We start from the raw sequence: 22,495 nt of genomic DNA, 5'->3' as shown, positions 1-22,495 counted from the left end.
TTATCTGGACTCCTTGGGGATGAGGAGATAGTGGAGAGAATTAAGAGAACGACTAAGATTATGACATCATGTTGGAGGCTTAATGGATTTTTTACAACACTCAGAAAGGATTAAAAAAGAATTTAATACTTCCTATATTTCGTCCTAGTCACTAGGACATCGACGGGGATTACAAAAATAACTAATGTAACATGTACACAAATATCAAACAATACTCAGCCCAACCACGTGGGTGACACTGAAGTCCTATCTAGGTGGAGCGCCCTCTAAGGGCGGTTGTAGGTGGCCTGGAATGTAAGGTGGGACCTCTGGTGATGAGTGTTTTCCAAATCTTCGGAAGCTTAATGCAACCGTATTTATTAAGGTTTGGTTGAATTTTGAGAGCTGCTGCTGCTTCTAAGAATAGTCTCTCGTTCTTGAATTTGCTGTGGAGCATGGTGGTTTTCTTCCATGATACCCTGTGGGTGGTGTCCAAGACATGGTCTGCCAAGCCTGAATGACCATAGTTGTGTTTACAGATGTAAGACTTGTGTTCCTCTAGGCGGATGGATGCTGTGGACAGGGAGCTTTGGACAGACTGCCTGTCTGTCCAAAGTACGCCAGCTTACAGGAAGAGGGTACTTTGTAAATTCCAGGCAGAGTACCCTGCACATTGCTCAAAGTCTTCCATATAAAAGTTAGCTATTGGGGTGGAAAGCGGTGAGCCCATGGCTGTACCTTCTTTTTGAAGGTAAAAATTGTTTTGCCACATGAAATATCCAGAGCGGAGTACGTGGGCAAAGAGGGCCATGATGTCGTGTGGAAATATGTTCTGTAGGAGTAAGATAGTGTCATTGATTGGGACATTGGTGAAAAGGGAAGGTATGTCAAAGCTGACTAATAAATCTTGGTCGTTGAGTGTAATGTTTTTAATTTTGTTTATGAAATATGTTGTGTATTTTTTTATGTAGGAAGGGGAATGACCTACCAATTCTTTGAGTGTGGCCGCTAATTTTTTGGCTAAGTGATAATTTGGGCTGTCAATTCCTTCAACAATCGGATGTAGTCATGTGCCTGGTTTGTGTATTTTTGGCAGGCCATAAATTCTGGGTGCACGGGCATAATGAAGTATTAATTTTTTTGTTGTTTCTTCGGGCCATGTGTGGACGGATTTGATTAATTCAGTTGTTTTCTTTTTGTTATGTTTTGTGGAGTTGTAGTTTATCATTTGGTAGGTGTTGTGGTCCGATATCAAATGATTCATTTTTTCAATGTATGTTGTATGGTGAAAAGGACAGTAGAATTGCTTTATCTGCTTTCGTGATTATAATGTCTTGGTTATTTTTTAAGGATTTAAGGGTTTTGGTTTTGTTTAAGTTGGTGCTTAGTTTTTTGTTTGAATTTAGTATACATGATGTTTCCATTCATATTTTATCAGCCAAATTGGTGGGGAGGGATCTTAAACCTCTCTCGATATGATAAACATTGATATCGTTTATCAATATTTGTTCGGAGCAATGACGTAGTTAAAATTTTTCTTTAGCAGTGAGAGTTCCCTTGGGTGAGTGTGGTTTGATGTTGATAACCAAGCTGTGGTCTGATGGTGGCTGGTTGCTCCTAACTCGTTTGTGGGCAATTGGCTGCTCCTTATGATGTCGGTTTGTGATTGGCTGTTCCTTTCGTTATGGCGTCCTGATGATCTTGTGCTTGTCTGTTGTTGTAGGGCTTGAAATTTCATTACTAATTTTTCTTTGTTTTTCAGTAATACTATTTTTTATTTATTATTTATTTTTTTCATTTTTATTTTTTTTATTTATATTTTATCACTAGAGGTCAGGCTAGGGAAAAGGATTAATTAACTGCGTAGATTTAGTTTACCGATATACAGAGCTAGAGCATGTAGCTTGGTTCTTTATACGCTTATATCCTTCCGACGATGACCTCGATACAGGGGTCAAAGCGTCAAGTTTTATTTTATTAGATAATCTTTATTTTATTAAATAATCTGTTCAACACGTGTGTTTTTGTGTCCCTAAATTTATAAATATGAATGCTGATCATCGTGTAACCCTAAAAGAAAGAATAATAATAGTAAAATAACAGCTACACAAATGATTATCTGTAACGGTCTGTGATAAAATCCATGATATCACATTCATAGTATATTAAAAGTTACATCAGATTAAAAAGTCCTATATTTATATTATTAAATTATATTACTGATTACTGCAATTCTTTAATTAATACAGTCAACCCACGTTGAAATTGCAATGGCTTTAAATTTTCTTTTTCCTTCTGTTACGGCTTTGAAAATAGCTGTTCTCTCTGCACACATTGAGCTGCCATAAGCAGCATTTTCCACATTACAACCTAAAATAAATAAACAAATAAAGAGGTAGGTATATATAATTTATATAATGCTGACTGCAAGGAAATATGATCAGTTCACACATTCTTGTCTTAAATCAGCTTATATCAATTACCGATTCAAACATTGCATCTCATTAAATTAAATTAAATAAAAATGCTATAGGTCTTTCTATATAATACAACAGTTTCATCTGTTAGTGACTAAGACAAATGACATTACATTGTTTCTATGATGATAAATTGCCAAGAATGAAATACACCACAATGAAATAAGTATTGGGAGCTATAACAAAGAAGCTGAAATCATACACACTTCCATTGTTTCGTTTAATCCTTCAAGGCATACTCCTCACCAATTTTATGCTAATATAAATCACGTTGAAAGTTTTTTTCACTTGCTTATACTGTAAATTAAAGATGCCAAAAATTATATTCTCGGTTTCATCCTTTATCCAACCAAGTGAAAAAAAGTTTAACATCTATCTCTAATCCAGAGTATTTTAGTAATAAGGTGTGACACTTTTGACTACTTGTACATGGAAATATTACTTCTGCACATTACTTCAACCTTGGTATTACTGCTGGATCTGGTGTAAGCAAACAAGGGTTCATGCAGAACCTTTGTTTGCTTACACTTAGATAAAGGATGAAACCAAGAATATAATTTCTTGGCATCTTTAATTTATAATATGAAGCAACAATAGCCCAAATAGATTGAAACAACAATGGCCCAAAGACTGAGCCCTAAGGTACACCACTAATCACCTTAAATTTAGCAGATTCACACTCACTCTATATCACTTTTTTTATATCCATCTGTCAACCATTTGCTTATCCCAGTCAAGAGTTTATATTCCAGTCCCATATTTCCCCAATTTATGCAACAGCCTTTCATGTGCATTAGCAAAATCATAGTGTATGATTTTGTAAACAGTCCATACCCTTTATCCAACTCAGCCACAACACTGTTAATAAAATACAAGCAAATTGCTAAAACATGACCTTCCTTTGGAGAATATAGCTTGTCTTTCTACATCTTTCTGTATGCGAGTTCTTCAACTTCACTAAAATCTTCACCATCACACCAAAGATACTGATAGGTCAGTAGTTAGACACATTGGGTTTTTACACCACACTTGTACAATGGAACTCTCATACAGTCTTCCTTTCCTGAGGTATCTTTCCAGAGCTGAAACTCAAATTATACAAACATGTCAAAGGCCTAATCAATTCAACAGAAAACATGCATTTAGTATACAGTGATAACATTGCATCTGTCCATATTACCTAATTCTTATCCAGGTTATGTAACAGCTCTTCAACTTCATTCACATGCACCTCTGCTCGCTCAATGTACTAGTAGCACAGCACAGCATGTGACATATACCTGGTTGATGTTGTTCAGTTATTTACCGATGGTGTAAAGTTGGGTACAGCAATAGTTAATACAAATGATGTCAAAATTTTGCAGGATGATTTCGATAGATTGACAGACTAGGCAAAAGGAGAACGGATGTCAGTTTAATGTGGCAAAGTGCAAGGTTCAATGTATGCTTTTTGGAGTGAAAAGATTACCAGATTATGAGTAGAATTCCACCACACCACATTCATTCTTTTACTTGCAGCATAATGATAGAGTTCTTTTGGATTGCCTTTAGCCAATTTCTTTTCATGCACTGATTTAGATTTCCCCACAATCATTATTATTTAGGCCTCCAAGGATCAAAAGACTCATCACAGGAGGTCCTTCCTAGGAAACACAAGTCTATCAAGCCTCCTCGTGGAAGGCCCCTCCTAGGAAACACAAAGTCCATCATACCACTCCTTAAACTCATTGACTGTTCTCGCTCTCGCCACTCTATCAGGCAATGCATTACACGGTTCAACCACCCTCCATGCAAAGAAACCACTCCTCACCCTCTTGCTCACAGTTTCCTTTTGTAACTTCCAGGTATGGCCCCTTGTCATCACTCCTTCTCGCTATTCAACCGAGCGAAAGAACTCCCCAGCATCAACCCTGTAATCTCAACAGTTTAAAAGTCTCAATCATATCACCTCTCCTTCTTCTATCCACCAAACATTGTAGTCCACATTCCCTCAACTGATCCTCATAACTAACATTGTACAGTCCTGAAACAATGCTCATTAATTTTCTGGCTTTCACTTTATATTTCATAACACTTTCACTCTTATTCTCATGATATTCCTTCCACACAATCTTCTTATTATGAATCTCTTGCTTAATAAGGTTGCACATCCATTTCACTCCCACCATATTTATTCTTTGAACTGTAGTGACATATTTGGATACTGTCCATTTAAGCACTTTTTCAAAAAATCCCATGCATTGTTAATATCTTGCCCAGTAACTGATACCATGGGAGAAAAGATAGTATTCTCCTAAGTTAATCATAATTTCCAGCTTTGTAGTTCAGCATATAACCTGTCCTGATTGGAAATTAATATAATTAGTTACTTCCCAGGAAAGCACGGCATGATCACTGTCACCAAACGGTGGTAAAATAGTCATATTCTAAACAGAGAACCCCCCACCCCTTCTGATGCTATGACCAAATCTAACACTATGATCTTGAGTTCCTTCTTTCACACGCTGCTTGAGAAAGTTGTTTTGCAACAACTCAAGAAATTCTGCTTCATAATGATCACTCATTTAGTACTCATCAGGGTAAATTGGCAATGCATTCCATCATTCCCTGCAAATGAACCACCAGGTCTGTAGCAATACCCCACCATATATTTTATCCTGTAAGCCTCCATTTCACACTAGATAGCCTCACTGATACATTGGACATTATTGTTTTCATGCATTTCTGCCCTAATTGGACTCAAGTCATCTGATATCATTAGTGGTACACTTCCCCCCAGTCTCCTATTTCTTCTTTCACTCCTAAAAATACTATACCCTTTACACTTGATCCCATTTACAATATCTGATCCTGATAGCCAGGTTTCACTAAATCCAACAAACTGAGGTGACAGTGTGTTCCTTAAAGCAACAATGTAACTCCTTTGTTTCTGATGCTCCTAGCATTTGTATATAGACATAACAAATTACCACCTGACCTTCTCTTATAATTAGATATGCAATCTGTTTGGCTTTGTTGTAGAACTTTCTCTTTTTTTCTTCCCTAGACACTCAAAAGTAGAGTTATCTAGCAACTCTGCTGGAAGAGCTGTGTGTGTGCAGAAAAAGGAGTTCATTTTGTGAATGTGTGGGATGAGTTTGAGGGGCAGATAGAGCTGTATAAAAGAGATGGGCTACATTTGAATGGATTTAGTGCAAGTCAGTTGGAGAAACTGTTGCTGCAAGAGAGAATGACTGAAGTGAATGTAAGGAAGCAAGAGGAGTTGTGGAAGAGCAGGAGAATAAGGTAGACAAGTTTGTGAATGGAGAGGTGAGTGACATGAGTGGAGAGAAGAAGAGAAAAGGAACACAGAGTGAACAGGGAAACTGGGATGGTAAGGGAGGACAGGGAGACACTGCATGAAAAGTGTAGATGTTGGTTTCAGGAGTAGATGTGCAAGCAAGAAAGGATTAAGCCAGTCAAGGATGTGGTGGTAATATTTAGGTCTGGGAAGGGGTATAGTATTAGTGATGATAGACAAGAATAGACAGGGGAGAGTGTAGAGGAGTCATGTCCAAGAAGTGGGGATAGTGGGACATTAAGAAACAGAAATGAGCTAGTGTGTATGTTTACAAATACTAGAAGTATTCGAAACAAGGGGCTTGTAGTATTGATAGAGTTCATTCGTCAAAAACTGTTGTATAAGTGAAGCATGATAGAACAAGAATGAATTTCTTGAGTTTTTAAGGGATAACTACCTTAAGCAGTACGTAACAGAGGCCACACATGGATCAAGGGTCTTGGATTTGATTATCTCATCAGAGGATATTGTTGTAAATGAAGTGTCACATCATCCTCCAGTTGGTGAAAGTGACCATGAAGTGATCACTTGGATGGTCACAAGCCATATCAGGACTTTTTGTGAGAAAGGGTTATACATGGAACTATAAGGCAGGTGATTATAGCAAACTCAGGAGGTAGCTTGCAGCGATATCATGGAATGAGGAATTGCATGGGAAAGAAATCAATGCTGCTTGGTCTCTACTCTGGAATCATCTGGCAGAGGCAATGACTAAGTGCATTCTGAAGGTCAGGAGATTTGTGAAAATAAGGTAGTTGTAAAATGGATGACTGAAGTGGAGAAGCATGCAGTCTGGAAGAAAATGGCACTGTGGAGACAGCACAAGATGAGTGGAGATAATCAGTTACATGAGGAGTACAAAGAGCAAGCAAGGAAAGTGACCCGATTAATGAGGGTAACAAAAGGTGCAGAGCAGCAGTTAGCAAACAATGTTAAAAGAAATCCTAGGGAGTTTTTTCAATATGTGGTCAGTAGAAGGAAGAATGATTATGGGATAATGTTGGTCAATGATAATGGGAGAGTGATAAACACTGAGGAGGATATAGTAGAAGTGTTAAATGAGCAGTTCATTAAAGTATTCCATCCTTGTGATAACATAATGCAGAATTTGAGAACAGTGGAAATGTGAGAGGAACCACTGATAGTGAGCGAGCAGGAGGTATATGAAGAACTGAGTAAACTTGATGTCAACAAGGCCATGGGACCTGATGGTATATCACTGTCCTGAGGGAATGTACCAGGGAATTAACAACACCTTTAATGTACCTTTTCAACATGAGTCTTAGATTAGCCCAGGTCCCAATGGAAAGATGGCAAAATTTTTTGCTTCATAAAAGGAGATGATAAGATATAATAAATTTAGTTTAATCCTTTATCCAAGTGTAAGAAAAGTTTGCACCTGAAGTATCTTCAGGACTGAGGCAACTCGTGGTAAAGGTAGACAAAGCTCTCATCACTTGTCTTAGTATCTCCCATAATGCAAAGCATATCTCCTTACGGTCATATTTAATGCTATGCATTAAGGAGAAGGGCCACTACCCAGACTGGTTTTGACCTTTATTAAGGTCTTATCAGTGGGAGTCAGACCCAGAGGTGGTGATACTAAGGTGGAAGTAATGGAGAAGTCATATTTACTTATATGATTTGCCAAAAGGTGTCTCACCCTATTATTAAATTATTCTGGATTTAGAGAAAGATGTTGGAAGTTTTTTTTCACTTAGTTAGGCTATAATAAATTTAGTTTAATCCTTTATCCGAGTGTAATAAGCAAACAAAGTTTGAGACCTCAATAAAGGTTGAAACTGGTCTGGGTAGTGGCCATTCCCTTAATGCATATCATTATACATGTCTGCAAGGAGATGTGCTTTGCATTATGGGAGGTACTAAGACAAGTGATGAGAGCTTGGTCCACCTTTACCATGAGTTGCCTCAGTCCTGAAGATACTTCAGGTGCAAACTTTGTTTGCTTACACTTGGATAAAGGATTAAACTAAATTTATTATAGTCTAACCAAGTGAAAAAAAACTTCCAACATCTTTCTCTAAATCCAGAGTAATTTAATAATAAGGTGAGACACCTTTTGGCAACTCGTAAAGGTAAATATGACATCTCCATTAATCCAACCTTAGTATCACCACCTCTGGGTCTGGCTCCCACTGACGAGATTTCAATAAAGGTCAAAACCAGTCTGGGTAGTGGCCCTTCCCTTAATGCATAGCATTATATATGTCAGAATGGAGATGTGCTTTTGCGTTATGGGAGATACTAAGACAAGTGATGAGAGCTTAGTCCACCTTTACCACGAGTTGCCTCAGTCCTGAAGATACTTCAGGTGCAAACTTTGTTTGCTTACACTTTGATAAAGGATTAAACTAAATTTATTATTTAGTTTAATTTAATATTATTTTTTATGCTTAAATTTATTATTCAGTATTTTTTTTTATTACCCCATGGTATTATTACACCAGATCATAGAGGTCAAGTTCATGTATTTTATACAGCACCTTTTCTGGGTTGTTATAGAGTTCACATTTGGAAATATTCATACAGTTTAGCAAATGCATTGGTATTTGTTAGTCGATGTTACAGATTTTGCAGGTGGGGAAGACGTTTATGCCATTGCTAAACTTGATTGGTCTTGTGTAGCCAGTCTTGAGGTGAGAGATCATGGTGGTGGCAGTGCGATTAAACTTGGAGTTGATGGTAGCTCCTGGATTTTCTGCTGAGTATCAGTGGTGAGTTGTCCTGAAGAATTCTTCTTTTTATGTTTTCTTTTTGGGTGGTTTTAAAAAGATCGAAATCTGTGGTATCACTTGATGTTGTGGCCATTTTTGCTACTTCATCTGCAGTTTCGTTTCCCTTTCATCCCCCATGGGATGGGATCCATTGGAAGATTATTTCAGAATCCTTAAGTAGTTTGTTTTTGTTTTTTGCTATGTCTCTAAGTATTTCTTAGTATTTCTTGATGGCTAGTGTAGCAATTCTTAATTGAAGGGCTGCTAAGGAATCTGTGAAAAATATAAACTCGTTCGGGTTTTGATTGTCCAAATATTGCAGTGCTGTGTTAATGGCTATTAATTCTGCATGGTATGAGTTGCATCCAATACTATTAGTTGTTTTTAGTTGTATATTATGAGAGCCATAGATCAGTATGCAACCCCCAGAATTGCCATTTGGATTTTTGGAGCCATTTGTATAGATCTTTATTGAGTCAGGTCCATATTCCATTATTTTTGAAAGGTTATTGATCTCAAGATTTCAGGGTTTTCTAGGCTTTTTTTCTCATGATTCCCTATTTCAGAGTTGATAACTATATTTTTCCTGTCTTGATTTGGAGGAAATGCTGGGTAGTCGGCAATTTTATTTGGATAATCCAAGGGAATTTTATTTTCTATGATGTCATGGATTATTGATTTTTTCTTTATTCTGTTTGCTGGTTTCCAGTTTTCAAAAAGTTCACTTGTTCTATGATGTGCAAGGTTAGCTTTTTTTTTCCACAAATTTGGTAAGATTTTCTTGCCACCTAATTTTTAAAGGAACCAGGTTGGATTCGAATTCTGCTATTTTTCCAGGAGTTGTATTCCTTAGCCCACATATGATTTTAGCTGCATTTTTCTGAATTTTTATAAGCTTGTCTAAACTGGTTTGTGATGTTTGCATCCAGATTGGCAAAGCATATTCCATTATGGGACGGATAATAGAGGTATATGTGACTTTTAAGGTTTTGGCATCGGCTCCCCACTCTTTATCTGACATACTTTTCATGATATTTAGCCTTCTTTTTGCTCTGACTGCAACATTGTTGATATATTTATTGAAGCTTAGCGATGGATCCAGAATAACTCCCAGGTATTTGGGGTTTTCATTAAATGTAATTAGTTCACTGTTTAGCTTAATCTTTGGTCTCCACTTTCTTTGGTGGTTGTTAATAGTAAAAACACAGATTTCTGATTTAGTAGGGTTAATTTTGATTTTTTGGTTTTTACAGTATGTAGCTAAACTTTCAATGGCTTTGTTTAAGTGACTTTCTGCTGTTTTTAGGTTGTTGTGAGCTGAGAATAGGACCAAATCATCAGCAAACATAGCTATCTTTGTTTCTTTATTTATCTTTTTATCTAAGTCATTCAAGTAGATGGGAAAAAAGGAGTGGGCTCAAAATGCTACCTTGAGGGAGTCCCTGTCTTATTTTCACTTTCTTGGAAAAGGTATTTTTTATTCTAACTTGAATTGTTCTATTTCTTAGAAAGTCATAGATCCAGTTAAGAACTTTCCCTTTTATTCCAATATGACAAAGTTTGGAAAAGAGTTTCTGCCTCCACACCTTGTCAAAGGCATTGCTAAAACCAATGCATGAATATTTCCAAATGTGAACTCTATAACAACCCAGAAAAGGTGCTGTATAAAATACACGGACTTGACCTCTATGATCTGGTGTAATAATACCAGATCATAGAGGTCAAGTCTTAAAGATACTTCAGGCGCAAACAAAGTTTGCACCTGAAGTATCTTTAGGACTGAGGCAACTCGTGGTAAAGGTAGACTAAGCTCTCATCACTTGTCTTAGTATCTCCCACAATGCAAAGCACATCTCCATGCGAACATGTATAATGCTAAGCATTAAGGGAAGGTAGGTTTGGTCTGGATGTTATCTTGAATTGTCTGGGTTAAGTAGAAAAGTTGATCAGTTGTTGAGTGATTTCTTCTAAAGGCAGCCTAAAAATGAGGTAGTATACTATTTTTGTTTAGATAGTAATTCAAACGTTGGAGCATCATTTTTTCCATTAATTTGCCTGGAATTGAAGTCAGTGAAATTGGTCTATAACTTCCTGGTTGGTCTTGCGGTTTGTTAGGCTTTAAGATTGTAATGATTGTGGCTGTCTTCCAGTCTTTCAGAACTTTTCCTTGTTTTAGGCTATTGTTGTATAGGTGAAGTAGCTAATCTAGGGCTAGGGAAGGAAGATGTTTGATCATAATTCCTTGTATGTTATCTGGTCGACATGATTTATTTATATCTAGTCTCTCCAAGGCATCTCTCCAATTCAGAGATTGTAAATGGATCCCAGAATAGTTTGCTTTGATATTTTGGGAAGTTTGCAGCATTTTTCTGCTGTCAAGCCTGTTTTGATATTTGATGGTCTTTCCTAGTATTCATCTCTAGTTTGCTTATATTTTGAAAATGAAAGGACAAGGTATTTGAGATCTCCCTATCTCCAATTTTGATACTTCTATCTGGATCTTTTAGCGTGTTAGTCTCACTTGCCTTTGGTAGGTCTCTCTGTAAATTAGCAGTCAGTTTCCAAAGTTTAGTATCTGAAATGTTTGGATTTAAGTTGTGGCAAAATTCTTGCCACCTAGTTCTTTGTAATATATTATATTTTTTGTTTAATTTCAGCATTTATCTTGCTGTACTCAATCCTGGTTTCTGGAGAGCTTTCAATTTTTAAGATATTAAATAATTCATTTCATTTAGTTATTTTACTGGTAAGTTCCTGGTAAACCTTTGTGTAGTTTGAAATAATTTTTTTTTGTAGCTCTTTGGGATACTTTTCTTTGCTGCATTTAGGATAGTATTCTTCCAAGTTATATAGTCTTTGTCTAAGTCATCATGGTATGTGTGATCTTTCAGCATTTTACTTACTTCCTCCTTGTATTTCTCCCAATTTGGCTTCTGGAAGTTCCAATGATATTTTCTTTTTTGGGTGGGTTTAGTCATTTTTGGGTTCAGATTGATTAATATTGGAGTGATTGCTTCCTACTGGTTCCAAAACAGACCAAATAGCTTTGTCGTGAAGATCAGGAGACACCGCAGTGATATCTAGGGCATCTTTCGTACCATAAGAATGAGACAGTTAAGTAAGTTCTCCACTGTTGAGAGTTATTAGTCCTGTTTCATCTAAGAAATTACTCAGGTTTTCTCCTCTTGGGTTTATTTCCTCAGAACCCCATAACAGGTGTTTGCTATTCATGTCTCCTAAGATAATGGAGTTTTCTTCAATGAAATGGGAGAGGTTGGAAAGATTTGGTCCAGGTTTGTCAGGAGGATGATAACAATTGAATATGTTAAATGGCTCTTTACTTGGTTCCAGTATTTGGATTCCTTGTATTTCAGTTCCTTCTGATACTATGTCTAACTCAACAACTTTATATGACAAGTTTTGGATTAGTGTCAGAAGCCCTCCTCCATTTTGGTCAGTAGGCTTATCTTGTCTAATGATTTCATAGTTTTTAATGTTTAGTCTGTTGTTTTTTCGAAGTTTGGTTTCCTGGATGCAGATAATATCAGCATCATGTTTGTCAGCTAGTAGTAATAGTTCATTTAGTTTTCCTTTGCTTGCTGGGATAACGATACCATTTAAATTACGTTGGATGATATTAATATATCTTGTAGACTATAAATTTATTATAGTCTAACCAAGTGAAAAAAAACTTCGAACGAGATGATAAGGCTTTGAATTATAGGTCTGCTTTCCTGGAGTTGTGGTCAAGGTATTGGAGAAGTCAGTGAGGACAACGATTCAAAAGTGGATGGAGAGCAGCAGAATTCTCTTTAAAGAGCAGCATGGGTTTGCTAAAGGAAGATCGTGTTTTAGCGATCTGTTTAGTTCTTATAACAAGATGACAAATATATTGGACAAGAGGGATGCACATACAGTAGTATATTAAGATTCTGCAAAGGCTTTTGATAGATTACAACATGACAAACTCGTAGTTAAACTAGAACAGATGGAGTTGGATACTAGATTAGTGCATTGGATTGAAGATGATTGGCTGTCTGATAGGTATCAACAGGTTGTGTATGGGGGAGTGATATCCCAGAAGAGGAAAGTCACTAGTGGCATCCCCCAGTGGGAGACATCTTTAATTCTTTGTCCAATGGCCCTAAAACAGACTGGGGGGGGGGTCTGTTTTAGGGTCATTGTTGTTTAATTTGTATGCAAATGACATTGGAAAGGGCTTAAATGGTGATATACAGTTGTTTGCAGATGATGCAAAAAGTCTGGAAGAGTTATGAGAAGTAGAGCAGATGTTGTGGCTTTGCAAGGAGACCTAAATAGATTGTCTGAATGGGCAAGTGTGTGTGGATGTCACTTTAATGTTATAAGTGTAAGGTTTTAAAATTTGTGAAGCAAAGATGGGATGAAAGGTATAGGATTGGTGGGAATATTTTGAAGGAGGTGGAGAAGATGAAGGATTTTGGGATTGTGGTGGATAGAGACTTGAAATTTCATGGACATTTTGCTAAAATTGTGAGGATGACACAGTGGATTAAGGGAATAATGTGGAGAACACTGATGTGTAGAAGTAAGATTGTTTTGAGTCCATTGTACAAGACTTTGATCAGGCTGCATATGGATTACTGTGCACAGATTTGGTCATCAAGCTTTGAAAAGGATGATGAGATGTTGGAAAGGGGTCCGGAGATGATTGACTAAGTTGGTTTCTGGCCTCTGAAATGTGGAATATGAGGACAGATTGAGAGAATGTAAATTACAGAGCCTAGTGGATAGAAGAAAGGGGAAGACATGATTGAGATGTATAAGTAGTAAGGAGTGATCACCAGATTAACATGGATGAGATTTTTCACAGAATATCAGAAGATGGGAGAGAACAAGAGGCCATCCCTGGAAGCTATATAAATTGGGTGTGAACAAGAAGATGAAGAGTAGATTTTTTGCATGGAGAGTGGTGGGTGATTGAAATGTATTGCCTGAGAGTGTGGTGAGAGCAAGGACAGGGAATGCATTTAAGTCAAGGTACAATGAGCTGTGCATGTGAGAGCTGGATCTCCCACAATGAATCTCTTGACTCCATGGAGGTCTGTTGATGATGAAGATAATAATAACAATATACGGTCCAAACCTAAAGTGTACATTTCCATCCCATCACCAGATGCATAACCATGTCAAAGCCATTCATATCTTTATCAAGTTTGCATACAATAGCTGAAATTTAACCAACATATTCTCCATTCCTCCAATGATGATCTAGTTTCTATGAGTCTCTACATTAGGTTTCACCCCAATAAGTATTTTTTCAAGCTCCTGATGCCAAATCCATTCAACTGCAGGCTGTCCCTCTAATACATGTCTTTTCTGCCATGAAATGCACTCCACACATCTAAAATCAAGCATCCATTTCTTCTACACAGTCCGAGCATTGAATTATTTGCTACCCAGATGCTACAGTTCTGTTTAAACTCAGCATCTAGGCAGCAAAATTACAATTTTTACTCTCTCACATTTCTTTCTCACATCTCCCAATAGACTTTTCATATCCTCTGTCATACTATATTTGTCACTACTTATTTATTGTATTTGTCGAGAAAATTAAAGAATATGTGGAAGGAAGAAATTGGAGACAGAGTATGTATTAAGTGTTTCAAAAGTGAGTGTCTGTTAGGTGACAACAATGCAACAAATACCAACGGTAAGATAGAAAATGGTGTTATTAATGTTCAAAGTGCAGCCGTGTAATAGAGGAGAACAAATCATATATTAATAAAGAAATAGCACATTTAAATGTTATCCTTCATAGGACAAAGTGCAAAATTGCAGAAGGGGCAAGAGTTAAGAAGAATGAAAAAAAAAGGGAAACAGGTAATCCAAAGGAATAATAAAGACCAACTGAACAAACAAGAAAAACAAGTTAAGAGAAAATTATGTATGGAGACGCAATGATCAGAAGGGTATTTAACGAAAGCATAACAAAATCATGTTTCCCCGGGCACAAAAATTCACGATATTCGCCACGCCATTCAGATGCAAAAAAAAGGTAAGTCAAAGGAAGTGATTGTCTTGATTGGTACAAATGATTTGAGAGGTGAGAAGTATTCTATGAGAGAGGATGTAAAGGAGTTGTTAGAAAAGGCAAAACTGAAGAGTGAGAAGGTGAACATGGTAAGTCTCCTACCATGCTATGACAGAAGCGAACTGAGGAGGAGGACATTAATAGCCAACGAGTCTACAGTATATTGTGAAAAAGAAATAATGTAAAATTTATGGATCTGTGGTCTCTGTTCGATGGAAAGTAGGATTTGTACAATGCTAATGGACTGCATCTAAATTTTGGTGTCAGATGTCCGGAGAGAGGTTTGTTCATCGAACATGCTAAAATGCAAATTCAGGGAAACTCAAGCAATTAGGGTGGAAGCAAATGAGTCTGTGTGAAGGCACCCATGAAGCAGGTGAGTGTGAGAATGACCAATCTAGTTTCTCAAGCGAAAATATTATTATTATTATTATTATTCAGGCCTCAATGGAGTCAAAAGACTCATCGTGGGAGGTCCTCCCTAAGAACATAAAGTCTGTCAAGCCTCATCGAGGGGAGGCCCCCCCCCGCCTAAGAAACACAAAGTCTATCATACCACTCCTTAAACTCACTGACCGTTCTCGCTCTCACCACTCCATCAGGCAATGCATTCCACCGTTCAACCACCCTCCATGCAAAGAACCCACTCCTCACCCTCTTGCTCAGAGTTTCCTTTCGTAACTTCCAGGGATGTCCTCTTGTCATCACTCCTTCCCGCTGTTCAACCAAGCGAAAGAACTCCCCAGTGTCAACCCTGTAACCACCTCTCCTCTCAACAGTTTAAAAGTCTCAATCATATCACCTCTCTTTCTTCAATCCACCAAACTCTGCAGTCCACATACCCTCAAGCGATCCTCATAACCAAAATTGTACAGTCCTAAAACCATCTTTGTCATCCGTCTTTGTATCCTTTCCACAGTTAATTTATCCCCTTCAAAATCTGGGGACCAAATCTGAGAACAATAGTCTAAGTGTGGTCTGATCAGAGACTTATACAACAAAATGATAACCCTTTTATCTCTGCAGGTCAGTGTCCTTCTCATAATTGCAACAATCCTCTGTGTTACCTTCACCACCTTTGCAATATGTCCACTAAATTTCAGGTTTCTATCAATCATCAACCCCAGATCTCTTGTCTCCCCTACTTCCTCCAGTATAACTCCACCCATAGAGTATGCAGCATCCTATCGATGTTTCCCAAACCTCAAGACCTTACATTTTGCTGCATTAAACTGATACCCCCATTCATTTGCCCATCTATCTAGCTTATTCAAATCCTCTTGCAGGGCTACCACATCTGCACTATTACTAATAATCCTTCCCAGCTTCGCATTATCCGCAAACAACTGAATATCCCCTTGCAATCCACTGGCAATGTCATTGATATAAAGGTTAAACAATATAGGTCCTAGTACTGAGCCCTGTGGAAGCTCCACTTGTAACCCTCTGCCTCCTTGAAACTGCTCCATCATACACAACTCTCTGATACCTATCAGACAGGCAATCCTGAATCCAGTTGACCAATCTGACATCCAGACCCATGTGCTGCAACTTAAATATCAGCTTATCATGTGGCACCCTGTCAAATGCCTTCGCTAAGTCTAAGAAAATTGCAGTATATGCCTTTCCCTCATCTAATGTTCTTGTAACTTTATTATAAAAGGCTAGCATATTGCTAAAATAAGAGCGCCCTTTCACAAATCCATGTTGACTCTCACAGATAACATTACCCTTATCTGCCCAACGCTGTATATGGTCCCTCACTACTTTCTCCAAAATCTTAACAACTACTGATGACACACAGACTGGCCTATAATTAGACACTTCCAGTCTGTTACCACCCTTATGCAATGGCACTATCTTATCTTCCTTCCATTCCCTGGGCACCTTTGCCAAAGCCAGACTTTCATTGAAAAGCCAGGTTAAAGGCACTGTCAGTTTTCTAGCATATTCTCTCAAAACTCGTGGTGAAATACCATCTAGTTCCAAAGCTTTACTGACATCCAGAGTACTCAGTATCTGAAACACACACTCTCCTCCTGTACCTCTAAACCCTAAACCAGCCCTATCCCTCTAGCATTAAAACTGACTCCTCTAGGATGAAATACTCAAATAAAGTGTTCATTGAACAATTCCACTATGTCCTCTGCATCAGTCATTCTATTCCCATTTTTATCCCACAATATCATTCTTCCACAGTTATTTCTCCTCCTACTGGCCACATAGCTAAAAAAATTCCCTAGGATTTTCTTTGGATCTTAGGGCCAATCTCCTCTCATATTCCAGTTTCGCTTTCCTTACCACACTAGTCACTCCTCTGGCCTGTGTCTTATATTCTTCATGCATCTTCTCTTCACCTGTCTCCTTATATCTCTTCCACAGCCTCTTTTTCGCATGCAATTCCTGTTTAATATTGTTTGTCATCCACCATACTCCAAATTGTGTCCTCTTCTTCACTCGTGGTATACAACTTACCATTGCTGCTAACAAATATTCTTTCACAATTTCCCATGCACTAATGATATCCTGGCCTTCCAGTTCCTCCTTCCATGAAACTTCCCGAAGTTGATGTCTAAGACTATTATAATAACCTGCTTTATAATTCCACATAAGTTCTCGTCTCTTTGATACTCCTGCATGTCTATTCATTTTCCAAGTCAAAACCATATGGTCAATCTCTCCAACTGGTGGGAGAGATGTCATCTCAGTTATTATCAACTCTTCTGATGCTATAACCAAATCCAAAACTCTTGAACCTCTTGTTCCCTCTGTTATATGTTGCCTAAGACATTTGTCCCTCAAGAATTCTAGAAATTCCATTCCCCTACTGCTACATTCATCTTCCTCTCTCCAATTTATACTACTGTAGTTAAAATCTCCCATAACAATCATTCTTCTTTCACTTGCCAAACTTAACTGATTAAACATCTCCTGGTCTCCAATCCTCTGTGCTCCTGGGTCTGTAGCAACACCTCACTAAATATCCTGTCTTGCCTGCCACCATATGCTCTCAAAATCATTTGTCTCACTTCCTTCCAAAGCCTCCACTCTTAGAGGACATAGGTTGTCACTTATCATAAGCAGTACCCCACCACCACGCTTTCCCCTCCTACCTGACATAAAACGCTGTACCCAGCGACTTCTATTCCTGTTATTATATCCACTTCTGTCAACCACGTCTCAATGATCCCAATAACTTTTGGCCAGGCTGATGCTATCTGTGACACCAATTCCTCTCCCTTATTCCGGATACTCCTGGCATTAGTATAAAGCATATAAATGCCACTGTTTCTATACCCAGCATTATCTCCCTCTAGACTCCACTGGGCTCAGTGTCACCTGATGTCGTCTCCCTTCTCCCAAGTATCCATTCCCACAAGAGGCCACCCCTGCTATCATCCTCCCTGGGACACACTGACTCGTTCAGAACAGCAATCTCTCCAGATGCCTACGTCCTTCCTCATTCAAATGTAAGCGGTCTCTCGCATACAATTCCTCTCTTTCCTCAAACGCACTCCAAGCATCCACATATACCAGTCCTCTCTTGTCACACATTCTTGCTATTATGCCATTCAATATCACCGCTCTTCTGCTCAGCTCGTCATTATCAATATCTAGGCAACACGCACACTATTTTTCCTCTCTCTGTCTTCTTCCGTACAGCCTCAAGCAAAAATCTCATATTTCTCGCTGCCCAACTTACATTACCACTCAAGTCATTTGTTCCTACCATCACAATCATCTCATCCACTCTTTCACCTCTCTTAATGGCCATAGCCACCCTTTCAATTGTTCCTCCTGGCAAACACCACGGATCATTGAGTCGCCATACATTATACCTCTTACCATTCCCTCTCTCCTATTCTTTCCATTCTCTCCTCTTCTCTCATTCCCATAGGTCTCTCTCTCTCTCTCTCTCCTACTGTTTCCATTCTCTCCTCTTCTAGCACTCCCATACATCTCTCTCATTCCCTCTTTCCTACTGTTTCCATTTTCTCCACTTCTAGCACTTCCATATCCCTCTCTCATTTGATCTCTCCTACTGTTTCCATTTTCTCATCTGCTAGCATTCCCATACCTCTCTCTCATTCCCTCTCTTCTACTGTTTCCATTCTCTCCTCTTCTAGCATCCCCATACCTCTCACTCATTCCCTCTCTTCTATTGTTTCCTTTCTCTCCTCTTCTAGCATCCCCATACCTCTCACTCATTCCCTCTCTTCTATTGTTTCCTTTCTCTCCTCTTCTAACACTCCCAAAATTCTCTCTCTCCCCTACTCTGATTCGGCTTGCTTTATCTCTTCCATTCTCCTAATCTTATCTTTCATACTTCTGCTCTCATTCACAAGACATTCCACCTCCTCTTTCAGCTCACCTTGCCAAATGTCATAGGCATTAGTGAGACTTGGCTCACAGCAGATGATGTAGTTATAGGGATTAAATGTGACAAAGAATAAGAAAATCTAGAAACATAATACCAAATAGTATTACTATTCTAATGTTACCGTTCTTTTAGTGGTGTTATTATTATACGGACACCTCCATGGAGACCAAAGACTCATCACTAGAGACCCAAACTATCCACACAATCTGTCATGCCGCTTCTTGAACCCATTAACAGACAAAACATTAACAACTGACTCTGGCATTCTATTCAACAACTTTCCAGGTGAAAAATCTAGTCTTCACACATACACACCTATTAACCACAATTTTACTCAACTTCCAGGAAGGATTAGCTCTTGTTCTGTTCCCCCTCCAGCCAGGTGCTGAAATATTTCTCCTGCATTAATCTCCTATAAACCCTTTTAAGTAACTTAAATGTTCCTATAATATCACCTATATTTCACCTATCAATCAATTTCTGCAGCCTACACACCCTCAATCTGTCCTCATATGGAATGTTTCCCAGACCACTCACCATCTTGGTCACTCACCTCTGGATCCTCTCCACCACTTCCTCATCCTCAAGAAACCCCGGTAACCTGACCTCAGTACAGTAATCCAAATGTGAACATATCAAGGCCTTATAAAGAGGAATAATAAATTCCTTATCTCTACTCTTAGTGTGTTCTTCGATAGCCAAATAATCTTATGAGCTACCTTAGCAACATGTCCTCTAGGCTTTAACTCTCTGTCTACCACCACCCCTAAATCCCTAGCTTCATCTATTTCCTGAATACTCAGCCTGTAATCTATTTATCCCAAAATGCATAACTTTACATTTCTCCACATTAAACTGATACCAATTATCTTTTGCCCATACTGAGCAAGAATGTGAATATACAGGCACTGAATTGAATTCAAACCCATAATTTCCAGTTTACAAGACAAGTGCTTTAACCAAATAAGCCATGGCTGGTGCCACATTATTAAAGATAGTAAAGTTTTTAAGTTCTGTATGAGAGAGAGATTAAAAGACGGAAACTTACACAGATCTGAAGGAGTGGTTTTAGCACGTCTGTTAGAGGCATCTAACAGATTGAGTGGAGTGGTTAGATGGAGTGGTTTCTTTGTGTGGAGTGGTTTCTTTGTGTGGAGTGGTTTCTTTGTGTGGAGGGTGGTTGAATCGTGGAATGCATTGCCTGATGGAGTGGTGGGAGCGAGAACGGTCAATGAGTTTAAGGAGTGGTATGATAGGCTTTGTGTTTCTTAGGGGGGACCTCCCCTTGATGAATCTTGACAGACTTTATGTTCTTAGGAAGGACCTCCCACGATGAGTCTTTTGATTCCATGGAGGCCTGAATAATAATAATAATAATAATAATCTAAAGCACAGTACAGTGCATAGCCTTCTATCTGTGGAAAAAAGAAATCCATGATAGTCAAATTAGAGCAATTCAACCCACATAAGATAATAACAATATTTTTAAATTAAAATAGCAGAACAAGCAGATCACAAATAATTAGGACTTCAATGGAAGGTATTTCAGAAATATGTACCAGTGACAATGGCAACTGTGTTCCACAATAAAAAAAAAAAATAACACAACTTGGTGTAAAATGGATGACTAATGAAATCAAACAGAAACTGCAATGAAAAAGAGATTACAGAAAAGTATAAAGAAAGAGAGAGAGAGAGAGAGAGAGAGAGGAGTAAAGGGCAGTTAAATGAAGAATATAAGATTCAAGTCGGGAATGTGACTAATATGGTAAGGAAGACAAAAATGGAATATGAAAAGAGATTAGCCACTGCAATTCAAGCAAAATCCTAAGGAATTCTTTCATTTGTGGCTAGTAGGAGAAGCAACAATTATGGATGAACGACTCTGTCAGATAGAAATGGGGTTTGAGTAATCAATGCTGAGGATATAGTGGAGATGTTTAATAATCACTTCATTGTGGTATTTCATCCTAAAAAAGCAAATTTTATTCCAGGAGGAATGGGGACAGATGAAGGGTTGGAGGTGCATGAGTAAAATGTATTTCAAATATCAATCTCTGAAATTCAGTAAGCAGTGAGAATGGATGAAATTTCAGCACATTTTAAGAGAATGAGCTAAAGAACTGACAATTTTACTGTCTTGGCTGTTCAGTGAAAGTCTATCTACTGGAAAAGTGCTCAAAAAGTGGAAGGAGGATAACATAGTGCCATGTCATAAGAGTGGTGGTAAAATGGAAACATCAGACCAGTTTATAATAAATTTAGTTTAATCCTTTATCCAAGTGTAAGCAAACAAAGTTTGCCTAACCAAGTAGAAAAAACTCCCAACAGATCAGTTCATATTTCTTCTGTAATTGTTAAGATTTTAGAAAAAATTACTGCAAGATTGTACCCAATTTTGGGCAGATGAGAGTAATATTATATGTGAAGGTCAGCATGGATTTGTAAATGAGCACTCTTGTTTCAGTAAATTCCTTGTTTTTATCATAAAGTAACAAGGGAAGTTGACAAGGGAAAGACATAGACTGCAATTTTTTTGGATTTTGCAAATGCATTTGACAGGGTACCCATGATAAGTTGATATATAAGTTGCAACACATAAGGTTGTATAACTGGTTAGTGAAGTGAATTGGAAATTGATTCTCAGATAGATATCAGAATGTTGTATTTGGTGTAGCTGTATCAGTAGTAAGATTATTATTATTATTATTATTATTATTCCTGATACCTCCAAGGAGTCAGAGGACTCATCGTGGGAGGACATCTTCAACTATCTCTACACCTTACCTCTACTACGAATCAACGCCATCTACCGCCCACCTCCAACACCACAACTAGTAATTTTTGTCTGTAAATTGCGTGTGTTCTGAAGTTATAAATGGGGTTCTACAGGGTTCAGTACCAGGACCATTATTGTTCAACATTTTTATTAACGATATTGTGACTGGATTACAAGGAGATATTCAGTTGTATGCAGATGATGTTGGGAGGATTATTAATAATAGGGCTGATGATATTGCTCTTCAAGAGGATTTGAATAAGTTCAAAAGGTGAGCAAATAAATGGCGGATGTCATTTTAATATTGTTGCTGAATGAAGCGAAAATGGATGTGCAGAACCAGGGAAACTAGAACCACCAAGGAGGGGGGAGAGTGGATATGCAAACTTCAGTGAGACAGTTGAGTGTAAAAATGTATATAATGTACCCGAGCCAGCACTAAGGACAAAAAAATGGGAATGGGACATTTAGAATAATGCATCAAGATAGGGGTGGGACAAAGGGATCACTGCATTTCATGTATACTAATGCCAGGAGTATTAGGAACAAGAAGGAAGAATTTTTGGCCTTGATTAGCTCTTCCTGGCCACAGGTTATTGGCATTAGTGAAACATGGCTGACAGAAGATGATATAGTTAGTGGGATAGAATGTGTAGGTTATAGTGTTTAGGAGGGACAGAGAGAATAAAATGGGGGGAGGGGTGTTATTGATGATAGCTGATGAACTGCAG

General features: G+C 38.1%; 1 protein-coding gene across 2 annotated transcripts in view; it reads right to left on the bottom strand.

Moving 5' to 3' along the window:
• Nucleotides 1–22,495, bottom strand: part of LOC150109347 (cytidine deaminase-like) — a 67,717-nt gene that overhangs the window by 34,391 nt on the left and 10,831 nt on the right. For both annotated transcript variants that reach the window (XM_090407557.1, XM_090407564.1), the window contains exon 3: nt 2,238–2,349. In XM_090407557.1, coding sequence (XP_090263683.1) covers nt 2,238–2,349 — 112 coding nt within the window. The remainder of the gene's footprint in view (nt 1–2,237; nt 2,350–22,495) is intronic.

Source organism: Typopeltis vanoorti, chromosome 2 (assembly GCF_054136105.1).
Source record: "Typopeltis vanoorti isolate ZY-2024b chromosome 2, IOZ_Tvanoo_1.0, whole genome shotgun sequence".
NCBI classification, from domain to species: domain Eukaryota; kingdom Metazoa; phylum Arthropoda; class Arachnida; order Uropygi; family Thelyphonidae; genus Typopeltis; species Typopeltis vanoorti.
The sequence above is the reverse complement of the archived record's forward strand: the minus strand, read 5'-3'. Positions and strand labels throughout refer to the sequence as shown.